Source organism: Prionailurus bengalensis, chromosome D3 (assembly GCF_016509475.1).
Source record: "Prionailurus bengalensis isolate Pbe53 chromosome D3, Fcat_Pben_1.1_paternal_pri, whole genome shotgun sequence".
Taxonomy (NCBI): domain Eukaryota; kingdom Metazoa; phylum Chordata; class Mammalia; order Carnivora; family Felidae; genus Prionailurus; species Prionailurus bengalensis.
This window is the reverse complement of record NC_057356.1, coordinates 14900911-14922849: the sequence shown is the minus strand read 5'-3', so window position 1 is coordinate 14922849 and position 21939 is coordinate 14900911. Positions and strand designations below refer to the sequence as shown.

Genomic DNA, 21939 nt, shown 5'->3' with positions numbered 1-21939 from the left:
ACCTATTAATTTTAGTGCACAAGGGCAGAGTTAAGAGAAGGCAGAGAGGGACCTGGCCTCAGTCCACAGGGGTAGCACCAGAGACAGAAGCCTGCAAATTCTAGCACGATGATAGTAGCACGGACAAGGGGTCCCTATCAGAACACGTTTTTGGGAAATGCTGTGTTCACAGATCTAATGATCAAACGACTCCTGACGCATTTTTTTTTTCTTTAAGTAAGCTCTACGCCCAATGTGGGGCTCGAACACATGACCCCAAGATCAAGAGTCCCACGCTCTTGATCCACCGACTGAGCCAGTCAGGTGCCCCACTCCCGACACACTTTTAAATGTTACTCCACCTCAGTAGTATGTAAGTTAAGCAGCAGCCATGCTCAGCCATAACGAGAGCCCCCGCCCTCTTCCAAGATGTTCTTTTGAGACTCCTGCGAGTAATCTGTGATTTTCCACAACATACCATCTTTTATCATAGTACAGTTTCCCATCTTCTATCCGAGCTTCAAATCTCTGGGCTGGAGACTCTGCCGGCGTGGCAGGCAAGTGTTCAGGAGAGGACGGGGATGCTGGAGGAACCAAAGATATTTCAGTGACCAAGCATGTAACAAGCATGTGGGTCCACCAGCTAACATGCTTTAACTGAAATGCTACTAAAAGTGGTAATAAACTCGATCATTAACTCCTCAGGGGTGTAAAAACGAGAATTCAACAAAATTTTTGTGTATTATGCCTGACTTGCTCCTCAAGGCAACCCTGTGAGGTAGGCGAGGCACAGGTTAACCTCACTGAACAGAGGAGAAACCAGAGATGCAGTCTAAGGGATTTGCCCAAGGTCCCTAAGAGAAGGACTAAAACCCCAGTGATCAGAAGCCCTGAACGGCAAAAATGAGAAACATGTCTTTATAAAACTGAACTCATTTCTCGAATGATTTTTTACTTACTAGGTAGAGCAGGCCACCATGTGTGTACAGTCAAGTTAACATAGTGGTCATAACTACCGACGGTTCAAAGGATCTAAATTCATACACTTTATACAAACCCCTCCCCATCATGCCTTTAGAAAATCAGGACCTCTCTGCAGACAATGGTGGCCCTCAGAAGGAAATTACTAAGAGAAAAAAGAATCTTGTTTCCTTCCACAAGACTTGGTGAGCAGAGAGATGTGTGAGTAATCACAGTGCTTAAAACGTAACAATGCCTTGCCCGTTCAGAATTCTATCTTGCAGCCTGGCACAGACTCTCGAGTGCCACTCTGAAAGGAACCACCATGAACACTGGGCTGGCCTCTTTTATAAACTGGGACTCTGAGTCCCTTACCAGAGCCAGGCTGTGAAAAGGCACTGGAACAGCACTGCCTAGCACTCAATTCCACAAAGTAATGCTGAAAAATCCTTCTGGTTTCATTTCCAGAAATGGAGGCAGACTTAAATCTTGTACCTTGAGGCCTACACAGAAGGAAACCTTCACCAGCCAATCAATCAACTGTCTCTTTTACAATAAATCCTAAGGTAAAGGCAAAAATAGCTTCAACATAGCGGGGCTAAAAAAAAAAAAAAAAAAAATCAGGGGAGGGTGCACTTAAGGTTCCCTTCAGTCTTCATGATGACTGCTCTTAGGCAAATAACGTTTTATTTTTGAAAAGTGCAACAAATGCCTGTGAGATAGAAGCATGCTTTTCCAACAACATGATAAAAAGATTGCACAAATGCCAGTAACACTGTGCACTTACCTGGTCTCTTGGGTGACTTAAGCTGTAGGAAGAACAACAAGAAATCTTAGAACAAATCATTTCAGATGCAACTTCACGTGTCAAAGGTATCAAACTGATTTAACAAGTAACACACGAACAACATGAAGCACAAAACCATTATCAAGCCTAAGCTTTCAAATAAATCAAAAAATCAAACCGTACCTTATTTAACGTTCTCAGATCCTCCATGATCTGTTCATCTGTTAACAAATAGTTTAGCTGGGGTGTTGAGAGTTAAAGGAACATGTCTGAGGGCCATGGTTTCCAAGCAAGCAGAAATCAACAAAACAGTACCAGAACTTTAGAATTTACAGTGTGACTGTGTCAGGTGTTGTTTCTACAACAGCGTGCCTCTCGGAAGTTGCTGATTCTACTAAATGTCGTGGTGCCCAGGTATGTAAACGAATTCACAAATTTCTTCCAAGCGTCTCTAAGTCGTTCAGAAACTACAAGAGTGAGAGCACAGGACACGGTACCAGGAGAACTTCCTCCTCAGTTTATGAAGTGCTCTTGTTCTAAAGATCCGAAGCCTTGCACGTGCGCGCACACACACACACACACGCGTGGGCTTGTCCTTCCCACGTAACTTAAACCCTTGGTTGTGAAGACAAAGGTACCTGAAGTCAAAACCCTTTCTTGGTGGCAAACAACTGAATCATTCTGTGCAAATGGCCACTTATCCTCTCCAAGAACAAAGAAACAGAAAGAACTTTGCCGTGCGTGCCTTCTTCCCACTCCCATTTTTATGACTAAAGGGCTTTTTTATGAGACTGAAATCTCATTCGCTTTAACAATTTGCATTGCACTGGTTTCAGGATGTAGATAACAGAGGTACGAAAGATAGGTATCACTGTCCTTGTTTTACAGGTAGAAAAATTAAGGCACGTGTAATCTGAGGTCGCCCTGAATCTCCAAGTGTTAACACCAGGCTGAACTCCCAACACCAAGTGCCTTTCCAAAAACTGCTATCTATAAACCCCTCCCACTGGAAGCAGCAGCAACTAAGGACTCAACAGTAAAACGGCCATTCCCTAGCTCATGGGTAAATACACACGCTTGCCAATCACGACAATTTCTGTAAGACGGTGGCCATATATATTCTAGCAAACAGATAAGCAAAAGATTCAGTCTAAAGAAAAACAGCTTGATAAAAAATTAAGGCTTGATGCAAATGGATATCAGGAGCAGGTTTTCTCCTCTTGTCTGGGATGGGGACAGGATCATTTGGTCGCCTCCGCAACTTTCTGGTCATGATGGGTTTCACTTCCATAGAATCTGTGGCAAGAATTGAATGGGTAAATCTATCCGACTACCACTTGAAGTCAGTAAGAATTGCTGTACTGTACAAATATCTGCCCCAGAGCCACCCAATCAGAACTGTTTTACTGGGGACATCCGGACATGGCCCAAGCCAGACATCCATTTCAGACTTCAGAGGAGGGCTATCCTGAAGACTCAGACTGGATGGCCTAAGTGCACGCTGCCCCGCCCCCCACCGAAATGCAGCCCCACCCTGCGGTCTACCTGTGGAGTCACTGCAGGCATCTCTCCGAGAGCACCCCAAAAACTAGAATTTTCCTCCTCTTCCCTCAAATTAAGAAGCCACGGAGTGGTAGCTCTTGGGATCAGAAGGAACCTTCGGGTCATCTCAGTCAACTAATTCTTGCAGTGCCCACGGAGGGAGGGAAACTGAAGCACATGCGTGCACAAGGCTCTGTGAAAGGTCACTGGTCTCAGCACCAACATCTTTATAGGACATCTTCATTTACAAACTTAGACTCTTCAGTTTCATTTTATTCTGTAACGTTTTCTAGCTACTTAACTATCAAGAATGATCTAATGAAGGCTCATAATAAAGGCCTTTTTCATTCTTCTTGACTTTTCTCTGCAGTCTGACACTGCTGTTGACTCTCCTTACCTTAAAATCTCTCCTCCCCTTGCCATCACCACCCAGATCTCCCCTCACCTGACCTGCCTCCGTGGGCTCCTTTCTGCTGGTGACCTCTAGAGTCCAGTCAGTTCTCAGCCTGTGTCCCAGTGAGCCTCTGTCACCAATACCAGCTTCCCCACCCTTCTGAATGGCAACCTATGCCCGGCAACACCATCCACTCTCACTTTTTGTCTCACCTCCCATGGCTGCCTCCTCTCCCGAGTCTTGGGGACATCACATCTGTCCATCCCTCTTGGTCAGGACAGACTCTGTCATTGTGACTTATCTTCCCTCACCCAAGCATCATATTCACCAGGTCGTGGGCAGTTCTGCCATTAAACCACTTCTCAACTCCATTCCCTCATCCTATTCTTATCTCCGTCAGAGCAATTTCCCTAAGACACACATCAGATCGTTCTACAACACATCCCCTTTCTTATTCAATGCTTCTATGGCTTGCCACTTTCTATGGAAAAAAGCCCGCGTCACTTTCTGGTCTTGCCCCTCCTCCTTCCTTCGCACATACACCATGTGAGAGCTTTTAGCTTGTCTGTCACCCAAGGGCACACGCCTTACTATACCTTCAAGCCTTTGCACGCTGTCCTCTCTGCCTGGCCCCCTCTTCAGCCCGGCAAACTCCTGCATGACACCCCTTGAGAGCCAGCGCCACGCTCCCCATTACATGATCTTCCAGAGTCACACCGCCTTCCAAACAACCAGAGCAAACCTCTGGACAAACCTCTGCTACCAAGTGCCACACCGTATGGCACGTTTTCCCCAGAGACACCTGAATTGCACCCCGGCACCTAAGCCATAGTTGTGGCAGGGATGTCACAGAGTTTCCTGCACAACGACGACGACATGAGGAGACCATTCATCCACGACCACGCATCCCCTCGGGACGGCAGACGGACAGCCTCACGGAATTCAAGTGTAGCCAGCCCTTCCACTGTGGCAAGGAATTCAAGCATACCTCTTCCACTGTGGCAACGTGCAGGAGCTGCCTAGTTAATAGTCGCGAGGACAAAGCCAAAAGATATTTCTGCATGTTGCTCTTAAGAAGGGAAACGGGCAACGCTGACTTCTCGCCCCTATAAATGAAGGGGAAGTGCAGTCCTGATAAGTGTGTGTACAGGTGTGCGTGGAGTGGGGGGTAGAAGGAAGGAGGACTCACACACCCGCCCCAGGAGACAGCGGGGAGGGGAGTCCTCTCTACTGGAAACGGCTCCCCCTCTACCGAGAGGGTGCACTCCTCCAGTTACTTACTGGCTGGTGCATGTGAATCCCTGTCGCGGCTGTGGGACCTCAGGTGGGCTACGTAAATCCTCTGTGTCAAGTTACTTCATCTATAAAATGGAATTATCAGTAATACTTCCCTCACAGGATGCTGTGAGGGTTACGTGACATACGAGTAAAGCCCTAAACATGGTGCCTGGTGTCATGAGAGCTCAATCAATGCTAGTTTTTACTACGCCATCTGCAGCCAGGAAAGCACTGTACAAAAAATCTTTTTAAAAAAATCAGGGGCACCTGGGTAGCTCAGCTGGTTAAGCATCCGACTTTAGCTCAAGTCATGATCTCACAGTTCGTGAGTTTGAGCCCCACATCGGACTCTGTGCTGACAGCTCAGAGCCTAGAGCCTGCTTCAGATTCTGTGTGTCTCTCTCTCTGCCCCTCCCCCGCTTGCACTCTCTCTCCCTCTCAAAAATAAACAAACATTAAAAAAATTTTTTTAAGTCAAGGTACAAACAGCTGAATGAAATAGAAGTTACACGCTTGAAGACAACCAATGTCAGCTGTGAGGCTGTGCAACATTCACACCTAATTCAAAAATCAAGGTGTGAAGGGAGCTCGCCCAACCCAAAGAACACTAGAGAAAGAGTACCTAGCACATAAACACCAATGAATGGTCCACCAAAGACAATGGCTGACTGTGCCCTGCCCTCTGGGCTGCCGAGTCTAAGGCATGGGGAGGGTGGGCCACACAGGATGGAAATGAGCCAGTCAAGGCACAGCCGAGAGAAAGTGGGAATAACCTGGTCCAATCATGGCCAATAGGCTCAGAAAATCATAAGTGCATCACTCACAAATCAGAAAACATAATCAAATTCTTCTTATGAAATAGCGAAAATCAATCCATTTTATTAGCCTAGCCACCACAATAACCTAATCAATTTTCATCCAAAAGACTGCTTCAGCAGAAGGAAGGTGCTCCAAAAAAGCCTCCAAGATGTAGTAGCCCATCCCCACCACCAGCCAGGAGAGTGAGCAGGGAGCAGGCCTGGCCACGTGACTCGTGGAGAAGATCAACACGTAAGTACCACGCACTGTAGTTCCGAAGCTACGTTATGGACTCCACTCATGTCACTCCAGCCTTCTGAGGTAGATTTTTCACAGAGGGAAAGAAAGGATATCTGACTGACCCAGGTCTGAATCCACCTAGAAGTTCCACTTCTCACGAGAAGCAACAGGCTGGAGTACTGAGTTTGTAACAGCAGTCTCCTGTGAGTTTGGCCAGTAAGAGGCCCAAGGGGCTCAATGTGGGGACACCATAAAAGTCAGACTTCCGGAAGTGACACTCAGACACGTTGGAGCCTGGCAGCCCTGGAGAAGGCAGTTGAGCAGGAAATCAGTCTTCCTCTCAGACGAGCCCAACACTACTCTACCTGGCTTAAATCAGAAAGCCTCTCAGAACACCCAGGACCCTTCATAGGTTTGCTTCCATGGCAATACTATCTGTGATCTAACTGAATACCAAACACACCGAGGCAGGAGAGTACAGGAGGCAGGAACACTGGACAAGGGCTGAGGCCAGGTACGCAGCTCCTCTCCAAACCACCTTGTACATATGACATTTAACAGCATAACTCCTCCTGCTCTACCCACCAGCAAGGAGACCAGGAATGGCCGTATCTGACAGACACAGACACTCTCCAAGTAGCACCACGTATGCTGGCTAAGAAGCGGGAGCTTAGGCTGAATCAGTGCTGGGCAGAGCCTTTGCAGCACCAGTCCCTATGGAGAGCTATTCCTGATAACATTAATCACCGGCAATTACCATAGAATTACCACTTCCCCACTGGCCTTGGGTTCCTTACTTCTCCAGGCCTCATCATTCACTCCAACAGCTCACTTGCCTACAGCCCATAAATGCAGCAAAAGCTTCACTGGAACGTACTTTAACTTTAAAAACAGGGGCGCCTGGGTGGCTCAGTCAGTTGAGCGTCCGACTTCGGCTCAGGTCACGATCTCACGGTCCGTGAGTTCGAGCCCCACGTCGGGCTCTGGGCTGATGGCTCAGAGCCTGGAGCCTGCTTCTGATTCTGTGTCTCCCTCTCTCTCTGCCCCTCCCCCGTTCATGCTCTGTCTCTGTCTCAAAAATAAACGTTAAAAAAAAATTTTTAAATAAAATAAAAAATAAATAAAAACAAAACCATACTTGTTTAGCCACAGCTGCAGTGACTCAAAGGAGTATCCTTAAGAAAAAGAACATTAAGTGGCAGAAAAACAAGCCACTGCAGGGTAACCACTGTAACAGACTGGCTACAAACCAAGGGGCAGTGCAACATAGGGCAAACCTAGAGGCCCAGAGCAAAGTCCAGCATATCCTGGCCCCTCTCTAAGGGACTGGCCAGCTCATCAGCATCACAAATCAAGGAGATGGGGGCAGGAAGGGAAGGTGAGAGAAGAATCAAGGTCGGTCTTCGGTGACCAACCAATCAGGGTAGGAATGAAGGGTGAAGGGCCCCATCCCCCTTAGGCCAAAGCTGTCAGGAGCACGGGGATGGTATTACAAGAGTGAACCAATCAAGCCGTCCTCTGCACCCTCAACCACTGAAAACAGCTGGATCCCACAAAGGCAGTGCCAGCAAAGAGCTTCTTGGCACCGAGCCCGCTCCACCCCAAATCCAGGTCACCTCCGGCATTCTCCCTGCCCAGATATTTGTGTGAGGCCTCATCTCCTTGCCTGGGCTTCCAAGGTTCCCTGCTCACTGGCATCTGTTCCTCGTGGTTGAAACCACGCCCGCATCAGTACAACCACATGTACATACCCTTGCAAGGTTTTACAATCCTTAAAAACAAGCCTGACAAACATTTACCTTCATTTAGAAGCCTACTCTCTGGACACCGCCTTACTCTGGGCAGGACAAAGGAGCTGTGTCAGCCTTGTCGCTACCAGAATACAAGCTCCTTGAGGACCAGTATTAGCCTCACTGTATGAATCACTCAGCACCGCGTGAATCCACGGTATTTCCATGGCAGGAAGTCGGGACAACGTGGTGGTTAAGACCAGTTGTGGCGTAAGCACTATCCCACTGGGGAGCTTTGAGCAAGTGTCTCCGTCCCTCTGAGGCTGCTCCGCCAAGTCCACCGAAAGGAGCTGCAGGAACCGAAAACTGCTACAAGTTCCCAATCCCTAAGTGCTGGCTCTGTGTGCAGCCCCCAGCCATGCTCTGAAGCACCTCCTAGGCGTTATATCATCCGACCTTCGCACCAAACCTTCCATCTCCTTCCAGAACGGAGGTTCTCCCATCGCCTTCTTAAATGAGAAAACCCCACCAGAGAACCAAGTTCAGGAGAGGGCCAGGATTCATCCACATCTGTCAGCCTAATGAGGAATTCCAGTGTTTTTATGTAATACCTGGCTCAACCTAAGTACTCAGGAGACAGTACTTTAGCATATCTTAATATTGTAATTTTATTATTATAAAAAAATTTAACTCGTAGGCTCCACCTACAAATCCAGTTATCTTCTAAAGGAAACTCCCAGGCTTAATGGGGTCATGAGTAGCATCCACAGGGACCTGAGGGTTGGAACATGCCCCGGCAAGGCAAAAATTACAAAAAAAAAAATGAAGTGGCGGGTGGTGGCTATTGAGACCAAGGAGATAGGCTGTTAAGAGAAAGGAGAAAAGGCGGCTATCCTCAAGACAGGAAGTGGACAAACGGATGAAAAACGATCGAGCGCCCCACATTTTAAAGCTCATTAAATTCTCACTGATTATCTGGGTTACTCATAACCTTGGCCTCAACTGCAGAGAAAACTCACACTCAGGTAACCCCACCCATGTCCTCATTACTCAAAAAGTGTGGTCCAGCCAACAGCATTAGCAGCCCCTGGGAGGTGGTTACAAATACAGGATCGCAGGCTCCCCCCCCCCAACACCTGAAGCAGCAGCTGCACCTATCAAGACCCCCAGGTGACCCATGCACACAGCCAAGCTGGAGGAGCTCTGATCCTCGGTTATCCCGGTTTCCTTACCGATAGCACATCTTTCTGCCCGCCCAGCCTGCTGTCCTAAGTTCTTCAAGAGCAGCATGGGCAGTGGAGAACCTCCCACTAACCCCCACAGAGACTGCAAAGCTTTCAGGCCTGTTCAGGCAGACAGGTCACTGGCTCTCCCCATTCCCAACAGGTTATTCGGTCCAAGCTTCCCATCGGCCTCTCATTCCAGCCTTGTTTTTCGAGAGATCTTCACGTTGGACCACAAGAGGAGATTTTAAAGAACTATCTTTTCCAGGCAGAGCCAGCCAATGCTGATACTGGGCATCAATCCACAAAGGTGAAATGAGTCACTCGATGAGAGGAGTGAGATCAGGCCTTTCATCCAGCACCATAGCGGCACCATCTGTGGGAACACTAATTATCCTTCTAGCTCCACTGCCTTTTCTTCCGACGCTCTATCATTACCTTGGCAGAGCTTTTCCATACCAAGGGTACCAAACGGCTTGAGGAAGGACATCAGTAGCTTTAATGCCCATGGCTAGCTTTAAGCACTTGTGCAATCTATTTTACTGCGTTACAAATGACTTCCCCACATTTATTTGTCTTTTCTACCCTGGCAGGCTCAGCCTCAAGTCACTGGGGACACCTCCTGTCCCAGTTAAGATTCTGACTGCGAAACGGCCTGGCCAAACAATGTCTACTGCTTGTCAATAATCAGGATGCCAAATCACAGGTAAGGTGATGATATCCTTCCCTGCAGATGGAAAGGGAGCAGCTATAAACTGACGATATTTCCCACTAGCCTAATGAAGACTCCCGAACATCTGGTGGCTCTAGCAGAGAGCGATGAGGCATCAATGCCAGAAACGGCCACTGTCAAAGAAAATGGTACACAGGTCAGAAAACAGACAGACTGGTATCGAACACGGCAGCACAGGGCTGGCAGTCTAATCAACAAAGCATGTCCAAAAGAACAAGATGGTACTGTCTGAAGATGCTATTTTAGCACGCATTCTTACCGAAAAAACATTTGAGACACTTCCAGAGGCCTTCAAGGACATAATTCCTTCTGCCGAGTCTTTCAATAAGGAAATGTACCAGAGGAGAGATTTCTGAAGAACCAGACCCTCACTTCAGACACACCACATTCTTGTGGGTGTATCATGGCGGTTGGGGCCAGAAGTTTATGTCAGTCGAAGGGCCCCACTGGGTCACAGCACCAGAAATACAGAAAGAGAAATACTACTTCTTAACAGTTACTTCTAAACTCTGCCCCAAGGACTTAACATGAAAACAACGCATTTCTCATAGACCCCTACTAACGTCAGACATGCCAGAGCCCCAGCACCTTCTTACATGGCAAGAGTTAAATTTGGGGGTGTGCAGAAGGCATGCCTCTTACCCATCCAGGTGACGAACTCACCACTGACTTGTCCTGCAGTATTTGCTGACAGAAATTTTGCCAAGTTCCAAAATATCTAGTTCAAGTCAATTCCCGCCCCATATTCTAAGATTCCTCGGTATACATACAGCGAGAGAACAACAGCCCCCGCTGCTTCTCCCTTCCGCTTGCCTACAACTGCAGACTTCCCGTATGCAGATTACTAAAGCCTAGAAGGCAAGGGAGGGATTGGCTCAGGGTCTAAGGTAACTTCACTACCTCTACAGGAAACTAGTTCACTTTGGCTACTCCTGCCAACTTTGTACCAACTCTTTCTGAAACATTCACAGTAACACCTGGGGAAGGGATCTAAGAGCACAGATGATACAGCCAAATGCCTTTGTTCTCCTATCTAGGTCGGAGGAAGACAGTGCCTCTCCTGTCATTAAGGTGAACTAAAAAAACAGATTCCCACCACCACAGAGCTGCGTAAGTAATTCGTGAACATAAGCTAGATGTGCGGCTGACCCAGGAATTAAATAAAGCACACACCAGAAGCTGCAGTCACTACTAAAGGACTACCACTTACTGAATGCCTGTTACACACGCAGGCCACTGTGCCAGGCACTCACGTTTCCAACCACAATCCTGTGACACAAGGTCTGATCAGCCCCATTTCAGAGAGAGGGAAATAGGCTCAGAGATGCTCGGTGGCCAAAATCACACAGCCAGTATGAGACAGAGCTAGAAGTCTGAGCCGTCCTGTCAAAGCCCACCCTCCTTTCAGCTCACTCTGCCTGGACGAGGAGCTGAGGGAAGACAGGAGAGTGACTGCACCCCTCCCCGCCCCCCCGCCCCTGCCCTGTGGTGCCTTCGTACCTCCAGTCAGCTCCATTGTTAGCTTTTCGTTTTCGATCATTTTCTTCTTCTCTTCCAGCTCAGCAATCAAGTTCTCTTTCAGCTCCACCTTCTTGTCTTCAAATTCTTTCACCGCAGCCTTCTTTTCTTTGATGTAGTTTCTTTCCACCTGTTCGGTCTGAACAAAAGAGAAACACAAGTTCGGGCTCCAGCGCTGGACGCGGGAGCCCAGTAAACACCTCCCTGGGAAACACAGGCTCAGCTGCACCCGCCTGCACAGGCAGGAGCGGGACACCTGCAAGTTCTCCAACAAATGCATGAAGTCGAACCATACAACTCTGGCCTACGAGCATACCTCACTGACTACTCGGTCATTTCTTCTCTTTCACATCTTATATCGCATGGCTTGCAGCTTAAAGTAAAACGTCAAGATTCTCACAGATAAATTCTTTTAAAGCCTTAATTTGTAAGGAAAAAAGTACATTCTGGATAAAACATCTATGTTCAAAATTAATTGCGCAGAGTCAAAATGACACGAGTTACTTGATTTGTTGACATTTATACCAAGATAAAATCAACTAGGTCATCAGATCATTTTTTAGGTATCTGAATCCTCAGCACTCAAACACCGAAATAATACTACATTTAAAAGTGTTCATTTTTTAAGTCTCGCCATCACATTAAGTGAAGAACGAGGGAGCTCATGGTGGGCTATGGCTGTGGGTCACATCATCCTGCAGACTATGTGTGTTCCACTGACCTCAGTAGTAAAATGGTTTCTGATAACGTGGCTCTGTTAAACCATGACCTCACACTCACGTGTGGCTCTCAAAGTCAGGACTCCCCCCACACATACACACTAGCCACCCCAGGAACACATCAGCATCCAAGATGCAGGCTCTCAGCTCTGTACCACAGCACTGTGCTTCACAAAGAACCAACACTCAGATGTCTGCTGAAGGAAAGAAAAAATGTTCAATCTGCCTTTCCTACTGACCTAGAGGGGTTCCGCTGTAAAAGAGCCCCTGAGCCACTTCAGAGACTGGGCTGTGTCAAGGAGCAACATAACAAATTATTAGACCATTGTAACTTAGACGTACTCCCGCATGGCTTTAACGTCAGGTGAAAGTCAACGAGAAAGCAGTGGGGGATGAGTAACCCCTCATCCCCTGTGATAAGCAGAAGCTGCCTGACCTATAAACGAACAGATGGGAATTTCTAAATGGAGACCCAAAATGTCCTCTAGTCAAACTCAGCTGTGATGAGAGCTTGCAGCTGGGGGCTTCTCAACTATCCACTCGGTGATAGAAGGAAAGGTTCTCCAGATTGGGAGAGCAAGATTCCAGTCTCAGAGAGGGCCTGCAAACCCAGAAGATCCAAGGTACTTACTTCCAGCTGGAGGAAGAGTTCTGAAAGAGAGAAAACATGCAATTAGATTCGCTAGGCTGTGTCACCTTTCCAGACAGTGATGGTAGGATTCATTTAGAAGCAGTAATTGCTTTCTGAAAGCACCGTTACACAGAGCAACTGTTTCCATCAGTAAAGTGTTGATCGACGTGAAGGGGAAGGATGCAGAAACTCTCTAGTTATAATCTGGCCCTGAACAAAATCACTTCTGGCAGTTCTCCCCAAGGGCAAAAACAAGCAGTGGGAACCAAACTCCCCTGGCAAAATAAAACTGAAAGTTACCCCTTCTTTCACTCGGTAGGTACCCTCCAACAGGGTACCTACACAGGGCAGGTACCCCACAGGGCAGGATGGGGCAGGAAGGAACAATGCCGTTTCTCCAGAAGCAGAATCAACACTGACGTTTTTAAAGCACGTGTGAGGTGCTCTGCATGGCAAGGAAGGATATTCCCCTGAGAAGTCAGGGCAGAGGTTCTGAGCCCTTCCGGGGCTTTCTTCACGGGCCACCATGCGTGTGTGTGTGGTTGTGCCTCCACAGCAACACCCTGTGGGTCTCTGCTGCACTTCCAAGCTCCAGACCTAATGCGACCTCTGCACAGGCAGCTCCACCTCACTTACCAACCCCACCCCCCTCAGGCACCTACGAGTCTCCACCCAAGAGTATTCGACAGCTTACTCAGCTTACTCACCACCCACTATGTGCCAGGCCATTAGCAACTGTTTACCAGCAGCCCCCCCCCCCACCCCACTATATCAGAAGGCCCTTGACAAAGCCAGCCCTTTAAACAAAACAGGTCCATGGCACCTAATCTTTTCTGGACGACAGTGGAGCTGCTGCATAGGTCACAAAGACTGCCAGTGAACCAACAACGCCAGGGGGTGCTGTTCATATTTTACCACGGTCTCCTTCGTGAACATGATGAATCCTATGGATCCACTTGCCCATAAAAAAGCATATACACACATCCACACATAATTTCCTAGAATCTGGAGTTTCAGGACTCCAGATTAACAATTCAGACCTCAATAGATATTGAATAGGAAATTTAAATGAAGAGGGGTGCCTGGCTGGCTCAGTCAGTGAAGCACACAACTCAACCTCAGGGTCATGAGTTCAAGCCCCACGCTGAGGGTGGAGCCTACTTAAAATGTAAAAAAAAAACAAAAAGAAAATTTCAACAAGGAAAGGGATGAGCCACTCATTATTTTCTAACTTCTCCAGAAGCCCTGATCACTTTGGTCCCGGGATCACCGAGCACGTGAGCCCAAGCACACGCAGCCCAATGTGCTGGCCCCAACGGCTTTAGATGCACAAACAACCTGACACAGCAAGTCTGCGCCCTTCTCAGAAATCACACCCGAACCACGTCAAACTGGCAATCAGCTTTCGGGGTCGGTGATGGTTGTTTTAGTTAAAACAGCCATGCACCAACACAACTAGAGCAGGTGGATTATCTCTGCACAGAATGTGCTCTTTAAGGCTCAAGCTGTGACTGATCTGGGAGCTCTTCTGCATGTGTACCCGGGGGCAGGGGAGAGAGATGTTTCTGAAAGGACACACGAAGACAGGATTGAACGTGGAATTAAGGAAAACAGCTCAATACTCATGCTGCAGTTCTAGCTTCAGAAAAGTGGCTCACATCCATTTCTTTTCCTTACTTGTATCTTAAACCAATTCCATGAGGTATTCGTATCCCCCCTACAGATGGGGAAATTGGGGCTCCAAGAGCAAATTATCTGCTTAAAGGCTCAAGACCTAAAGTGCAAAGAGGAAGACCTAAACCTAGGGCCTCATGCCTCACCTCCTTTCCCTAATGCGCAACACGGGGAAGAGGGCTGAGGATCTCAAAGATGTCCCAAGGAGATGCCTCAAGAAGGCAGAGTGCAGTGGGGACAACCACAGGGGCAGGCAGGCGGATGTGGGCGTACAGAAGGCTAATGGCTGTACTTCCATTTTCCCCGTGCCCCTTGCACCCCTCCGCTACCTTTCTGCTGTTGGGTGTACGTGGGACATCTACTCCCTGGAGAGAGGGAAAAGTTCCACCAACAGAAAGCCGGAAAGACAATGGAACAGAAAGCAAGAAGACAGCAGCCTGAGGAGCAGCACCCAGACAGCATCTGCAGACCCAGCATTAGGTACCCCCAGACCCCCCGAGCAGGAACAGGCACTACGTGGGTGCTCGAAATTGAATGCTTACAAAACATTTCCTATAGGACCAGGAATCTGTGTTTACACACTTTCAACAATCATCACATCTTACTTTTTGCATGGTTCTTTATTGACCTCAGAATGTTCCTTAACTTACCCATGTTTGGACGTCTTTTGTCAATGAAATAGCACATTTCCTAAAGTCAAGGACAAGGTGTTCCACTACTTTTTTGCTCAGAGCTTGAATGTAGCAGGTGCTCCACACTTTTTTTTTTTTTTTTCAACGTTTATTTATTTTTGGGAGAGAGACAGAGCATGAACGGGGGAGGGGCAGAGAGAGAGGGAGACACAGAATCAGAAACAGGCTCCAGGCTCTGAGCCATCAGCCCAGAGCCCGACGCGGGGCTCGAACTCCCGGACCGCGAGATCGTGACCTGGCTGAAGTCGGACGCTTAACCGACTGCGCCACCCAGGCGCCCCCACAAATTCTTACTTAACAAACACACGTACCGTGTACTATAACGAACCAAGGTGTACTCTTCCCGTAAATGCTTGTAACACTCAAGGGGAAAAAAAAAACAGAGGACACCCCTTCCTCCCAGAGCAGGGAATGCCAAAAGAAGCAAACTTCAAACAAGAGTGAAACAAGCTACGATTCTTTCCCATGTCAGCTCCTCATGGTACATTCAGTCAGCCAAGCAGACGTAAGACAGAACGTGTAAGACTGCTTAACCTGGGGGCGCCAGGGAGCATAACTGACTTCAAGGAGCCAGCTGGGGGTTCCAGGGAGTATAACCGACCGCAAGGAGCCAACACTAATAAGCTTAACTACAGGTTGTTCGTTGGCCACTGGAAAAAAGATGTCCCAGCTTTACCCAACTGCACCTCTGGAGTCTCTCTTCCCCAACCCCTCCACCATACCCAAGGATTATCTGAGATGCATGCTGGACAGCAGCTCTCATGACATTACATTGATAATCAGCAAAATCAGCAAAATCAGTAAAGATGATTTACTTCCACCTAAGACAGAGCCTCACCTGCGTTTCGAATCCTCTCTTTGTACTGCTGATCTAGTTTTTTCATCCTCTTCTGATATTCCTGTAACGTACCTGATTTTAAGATGTACAAAATAAAACGTTACTTTGAAGATCAATCTGTTTTACATTTCAGTTCCTAAAATTATCTTATAGTACCCGCAGTGACTGTTTTAATAACTTCAAAGTAAAACACAAACCAAGGAAAGGCAGAGGCAAACAGAGCTAACTGCTCTGGTTCTCAACCAAGGCCAACAACAGAAATCACCCCACCTAGTGGATTAAGACTCTCTAGCAAGTGAGAGGAAGTCAAAAGGTGCAGGATTGAAATGATTCTGATCACCTGCTGCCAGTTTGAGTCAATGGGCTTCCCTTTCCTGAAAAAAAGCTCATTCTTCTTCAGTAAGGCCTAGAACTTTCAGTAGAGACCATCCAGTAGAACTTTCCCTACAATGGTGGAAACATCCTATGTTGCACTGTCCAATATGGTAGCCACTAGTCATATGTAGCTATTGAGCACTTGGAATGTAGCTGGCACAACTGAGGAACAGAATTAATTTCAGTTCATTAAATTTAAATAGCCACACATGGCCAGTGACAATTCTGGATAGCTTGGGTATAGATTTTCACCAAATATCTACTCGTGTCATTGCTTTTCCCTAAAGCAGCCAATTACACGGGTCACTATTATCATGGAAAATATTTTCCCGATCATGACATATTTGCAGGGTATGTTAATGGCATCTTTTTCAAAATCCCTCACTCAACCATGCCAGGTATGCCTTATAGCCTTGCTAGAGGAGAATATATTTCTTGCCCCACAAGAAACCCACTGTCCCCATGGTGCTAGCCATCCTTCATGGGTAATCTCATCTACTTGGACCTTCTGCATTTTGAAGACTGGAAAACAAATTTAAACAAGAGAAAGTGGCGTGCCTAAGGTCAAATTTCCAGAAAGAAGCGAAGCTGGGATTCAAACCCGTGATGGCACTTGAGAGCCTATGCTCTTAACCTGATGCCGAACTCTTTAGCAAGAAACAGCACAAGATACAATCCACTTCTAATTTACCAAGCAAACAAGACAAAACACACACAGTAGGGATAACCCACAGTTCGCCAGCAATTAGTTTAGAAAGAACTGTACCATTTCATGTATTCTTTGGTAACAACATCTCTCCCAAAAATGTCTAGCTTTAGGCGCACAGTGTTTTTCAGTTCATGCTCTTCCAAAGGGTCTGAGATTTTGAAAAGGTGAAAATTACTGCTTTACTGACAGAAGTAAGCAAAATGCATACCGGACAGCTAAAATCAGGCAGACCAAATTTTAAATCACTCCCACAGAGGAGTGAAAGATTTCAAAGGTTTGCAGTACTAAGCATACTTAGAAGTGAAGGGTTAAACACACCAACCTTCCTGAAGTTGTTGCAACTGTCTCTTGAGAGAAGCCAGTTTATCCTGATACATCCTGTTAAAAAAAAAAAAGCCACACTGAAAAACATTAATATCGAATTCCAAAATAATCTACATACAGGAATTACCTGGATTGTTATGGGAATGTCATAAACGTCCTTTAGTGAACAGAGAAAACTGGAGTCTGCCAGCTGGTTTAAAATGTACCAGCAGCTAAAGGGATCAGAAAAGGACAAGGATTCTGTGTTCTGGGCTCCTAACTCAGTGTTGTAGTTTCCTGTGTTCTCTATCCCACCTTTAGAGAATCAGTCTGAAACCCACAAACATGAAGACCCACAAATTTTAATAAATAAGCAACAATAAATAGGCAAAAAGTTATAAAGAGAAATTGAAAAGTGTGATGCCATTTTCTTGTGGATTTAGAGGTATAAATACACACACAAATGCAGCAGAGACCTACACACAGCCCTTGTATCAACTCTACAATTACATTCTAAGTTCCAAACGAGTTAGGTTATGCCTTTAGCATGTTTTTCTACATAGATAAGTTGGTACAAACACCAATAAACCTTCCTGTCATTTTTAAAAGCACTACCTTCCAGGATCAGAGAAATAATAGTAATTCAGTAACAAAGTTAAAATGTAGGATTTGTTTGCAGCCCCAGCTGGATAAGAACACATAACACACACCAACAGCCTAGTGTGCTATTTTTCCCCCTCACACCGAATGGATTATAGGCAATTATTCACTCCGCCAAGTCTGTTTGAATGGTGGATTCCACAAGTAAATCATATTTTAACAATATTTTTGCTTCTATCTGAAAAACACCCCCACTTTGACACTGACAAAAATAAGATTTGCAACATGAACACTGTCCAAGAGAAGCAGCACACTAGCTTTTTGATTGCTCAAGTGAGGGCTGTAAATACAACCCCACTATTTGTATAGGTTGGGGGAAGAGTGAAACACAATCTAGGAATTCCACAGGAGAGCTGATCAAAAGATCCAGGAGAATTATGATGCACTCTCAAGGCTCACCTTGAATCATAGAAGGCATTAAATTTTAATCAAAAATGTTTGTGTATCCAATATATTCCAAATGTTCATTTTCGAGAGAGAGCATGAGCCAGAAAGAAAGGGACGGAGTGGGGGATAGGGGATGCAAAGCAGGCTCCAAGTTGACAGCAGTGACACTGATGTGGGGCTCAAACTCACAAACTGTAAGATCAGGACCTGAGCTGAAGTCGGACGCTAAACTGACTGAGCCACCCAGGCACCCCCTATATCCAATATTAAGGGGCACACTGAATTAAAATATGGTCTCAAAAGAATGCTTAAATATGGTGAGTACAGGAGAGGAAACAAATGCGTAAACTGCACGCAGTAAGTATTTGGAGCCCAGCGTACTAAATTTTCCACCGCAGAGTGCAGTTAACAATGCCTTTGAGTTCTGAATCCGTCTTTGAAAGGGAATATTAACAGACTGAAAAGCAAAATAAATGCAGATTCGGGAAAAGGTACACTAAACTGACTGAAATGGTTTAAGGTGAAAATGGTTCAAAATAAATTGGTAAAAAGCCTGGAAAGAAAAAAAATAAAAAGCAAGCACAGCCCACGTGGTCTCTCAAAATAAACAAAAAAAAAAAAGTAATCCTTCTTTATTCAGCATGGGTGGGTGGAATTTAGCTGAGCTACCCCTTTGGGTTCCAAAGCGTGAAAAGGGTAACAGAATCCAGATGATGGTCACGACCCATTTGCAAATAGGACCTACAAAAAAAAAAGAATGTGGATCATCTGGTTTAAAGATTAAGAATCTAAAGTCAAATCAAGATCCTCAAAATACATTCAACAAATACTTATGGGATATATTTTATACAGTCTTCCATCTGTGTTTACATTAAAACGAGGGGTTTCAGTTTCTCTGGGCACATTTAGAGAAGGCTTGAGTGTGGATGTGGGACAAGTGGAAAGAGCACTGGAGCAGGAGTCAGGGGCCGTGCTCTCCCGGCACCCAGCACACCTTCAGCTCTAGGTGGAATAGACAGGACACACCCTTGATGCTGAGTTATGGTTTTCACATTTAAAAAAAACAAAAAGGGGAGCCTGGGTGGCTCAGTCGGTTAAGCATCCAACTTCAGCTCAAGCCATGATCTCACGGTTCGTGGGTTCAAGCCCCACATCGGGCTCTGTGCCGACAGCTCAGACCCTGGAGCCTGCTTCGGATTCTGTGTCTCCCTCTCTCTCTGCTCCTCCCCCTACCCTCAAAAACAAAATTTTTTTTAAACGAAAAAAAATGAAGACGTAGAAAACATTCTCTCCTGCTACATGGCCCATCCCCAAGATTCTTCCAACCCGCAAAAGATTCTTTTAACAGGAGGACTGATTAAATATGACAAATTTAAAGGGGGAAATTGCACACGCACATGTGCACACACATACACACAGTCTTTGCAAGCTCTATGGTCAAAACCATACGCAACGTCACTATAAAGATTTCCTGGTCAGTTCTGTATTCCAAACGAGAAATAAAAGATCCATACTCACTGTTCCTTCATTTCTACATAGTCTTCTTCATCATGCTTTGCCAGGTCAGTTTCACTAGCGTCCTCAGTGTCTAAGTAAAACCAAGGAAGAAAAGCTTGTTAAAATCAGTTCATAAAGTTGGCATCACCTGACACAGTAACACTTAAACTTCTATAAAATGGATGCAGGCCTGCAAGAAACCATCAGTGGAAAATATTAGTTACTTCAGGAAAGAAAATACCATTTCCAACGTATACATGGCCGGATTTACGCAAAGAGCTGCCTTTATGCGAAGTGCAACCAGAGAACAGGGTGCATCGGATGTTGGCAGTCACGGTCAAGTCTGCTACTTCTGCAGAAGCCACACTGGCAGGCCAGGAAAAGGAGATGTGTCAGATGGGAAAACTACAGGCAGCCAGGCCTTGCTCAGTACTCCAACCTAGTAAGTACACGCTCTTCTGGTCTATGCCTGGTGTGAGCCCTGTAACGCATTTCACATCACATATATACAAAAGAGAACACAAACCAACGAACTCAACTCTAAGAACTGAACTATTTTCAAAGTCACAGCTAAAGAGAAAAGAAAGGAGACAAGATAAACAACAGAAACTGCTTCAGAACATATTAAACACTGTTCTTAGAATAAGTAAATAGTGAACTGTCTAAATAATTTCAACAGTCCTAGTTGAGGGGGAAAATCAATTCTGGCTTCACTGCTCCCCCTTGTGGGCCTTAACAGCAGTTACAAGTGATTCACATTCAAAATCTCTCCTTAAGGCCCTTCTTCAAATGTAGTTTAAACCAAACGCAATTAGTTGCTTCAACTTTATTACCTGCACATGTCGCTGTCTTTTTTAAGGCCGCTGCCCATCCAACTCTCCACAAAGCATTCTCCACTCTTTCAGTCAAGAGACCTTCACGGAATTGCTGTCATATGCCAGCCACTGTAGTTGGCACGTGGCACAGTGAGATGAATAAAACACATTCCTCATTCCAGACAGCTGGTTCAACCTTTTGCTCCACAGCCCTGTTTGGTGCCAGAATATTCCACCCATACGACGGTCTCTTTTTTCTCCCTCGTCCTTTTTCTTTTGTTCCCCTTTCTCCTCCAGGACGTCCTTCCTCAATTCCCTCCAAAACAGTCTTCCTCACACTTACCGAAGTGCAAAGCCCCGTTTGAAAAGCAAGGCTCTAAGACGCAGTAATGATAATGCAAAAGAGCGTGGAACTGAAAACAACACCACCTGGGCACCATCAAGCAAATCCCCACTTACACCTGTGCCTGCGTCCCCAGTGATGAAAACGCCCACCGAGTACCAGGCCAAGTACTTTATGCACAGATCTCCTTTAATCCTCACACCTACAATAGGAAGCCCCGTTACAGCTGGAGAAACTGAGGCGGAAAGCTTAAGTCAGTCCTTTTAGGTTACAAAGCTGGGTGCCGTGAGCCAAATTTACACCTAAGATCCGGCGGATTCCAAGTCCCGTTCTTTTAAGCAAACTGGACTCTCAACCTGCACTGCGCGACCCAAAGGAGGGCTGGCTAAAGCATTTCCCCGAGGGTGGAGCGTCGGAGGGAGCAACTTGGGAACCTGGAAGCCCAACTGGGCTTTGCTGTGGTCTCTCGGGAACTAAAATGCGGAGGGCAGCTCAAGGTACCCCACGGAAGTCTTCCTCATTCCCACCAGTAAAGACTTCAGGCTCACCAGAGGCGGTCGGAAGGAGAGGAGCAGAGTCTTAAATGGACCTCCAGCTCTGACACCAGCTCCCCAAGTCCCCCGGTCCCATAACTGTCAGGGTGCGATGTCTCCACCACGGCCTCTACCCCAGCGCAGGTGGGGGGGAACTTCCTCCCGGCGGCCCCTTCACCTCCCCCAGCCCCGGAGGTCGCCCCGCCCCTCTCCCATGCACCCCACCCACCCCCGCAGCGGTCCCACGCCCGCCGCGGGCTGCTGAGCCAGCCGGAGGACGCACCTTCGTCGGACTCTCGGCCCCGGCAGCTGCGCTCGTCGTCCTCGGCGCTCTCCAGCTCTTCGTCCTCCTCCGGGTAGTACTCCGGGGCCGGCGGCGCTCCAGCCGGGGCCGGAGCCGGAGCCAACAGCCCCGCGGCACTCATGTCGCCACTGGCCGCTGCTGAGCGTGTCACTCGGGGACCGCAGCCGCGCGCCCTGCCGACTCGACGCCTGCCTACCGGCCCCCGAGGGAGCCGCCAACTCGAAGAGCGGCAGCCGCGGCGACCCCTTCCCCGTCTCCGCCAAGCTCCGCCCCGCGC

At 47.0% G+C, this 21939-nt stretch overlaps 1 protein-coding gene across 2 annotated transcripts in view; it reads right to left on the bottom strand.

Moving 5' to 3' along the window:
• Positions 1-21939, bottom strand: part of SUDS3 (SDS3 homolog, SIN3A corepressor complex component) — a 37977-nt gene extending 16038 nt beyond the window's left edge. Inside the window, exons 1-10 of one of the 2 annotated variants that reach the window (XM_043557723.1) lie at positions 21642-21939; positions 19689-19758; positions 17143-17198; positions 15737-15808; positions 12533-12552; positions 11165-11321; positions 2927-3022; positions 1910-1971; positions 1727-1748; positions 458-563 (exon numbers count right to left, since the gene is read on the bottom strand). In XM_043557723.1, coding sequence (XP_043413658.1) covers positions 458-563; positions 1727-1748; positions 1910-1971; positions 2927-3022; positions 11165-11321; positions 12533-12552; positions 15737-15808; positions 17143-17198; positions 19689-19758; positions 21642-21783 — 803 coding nt within the window. In that variant the 5' untranslated portion in view covers positions 21784-21939. The remainder of the gene's footprint in view (positions 1-457; positions 564-1726; positions 1749-1909; positions 1972-2926; positions 3023-11164; positions 11322-12532; positions 12553-15736; positions 15809-17142; positions 17199-19688; positions 19759-21641) is intronic. The other variant, XM_043557724.1, reaches the window with a different exon arrangement.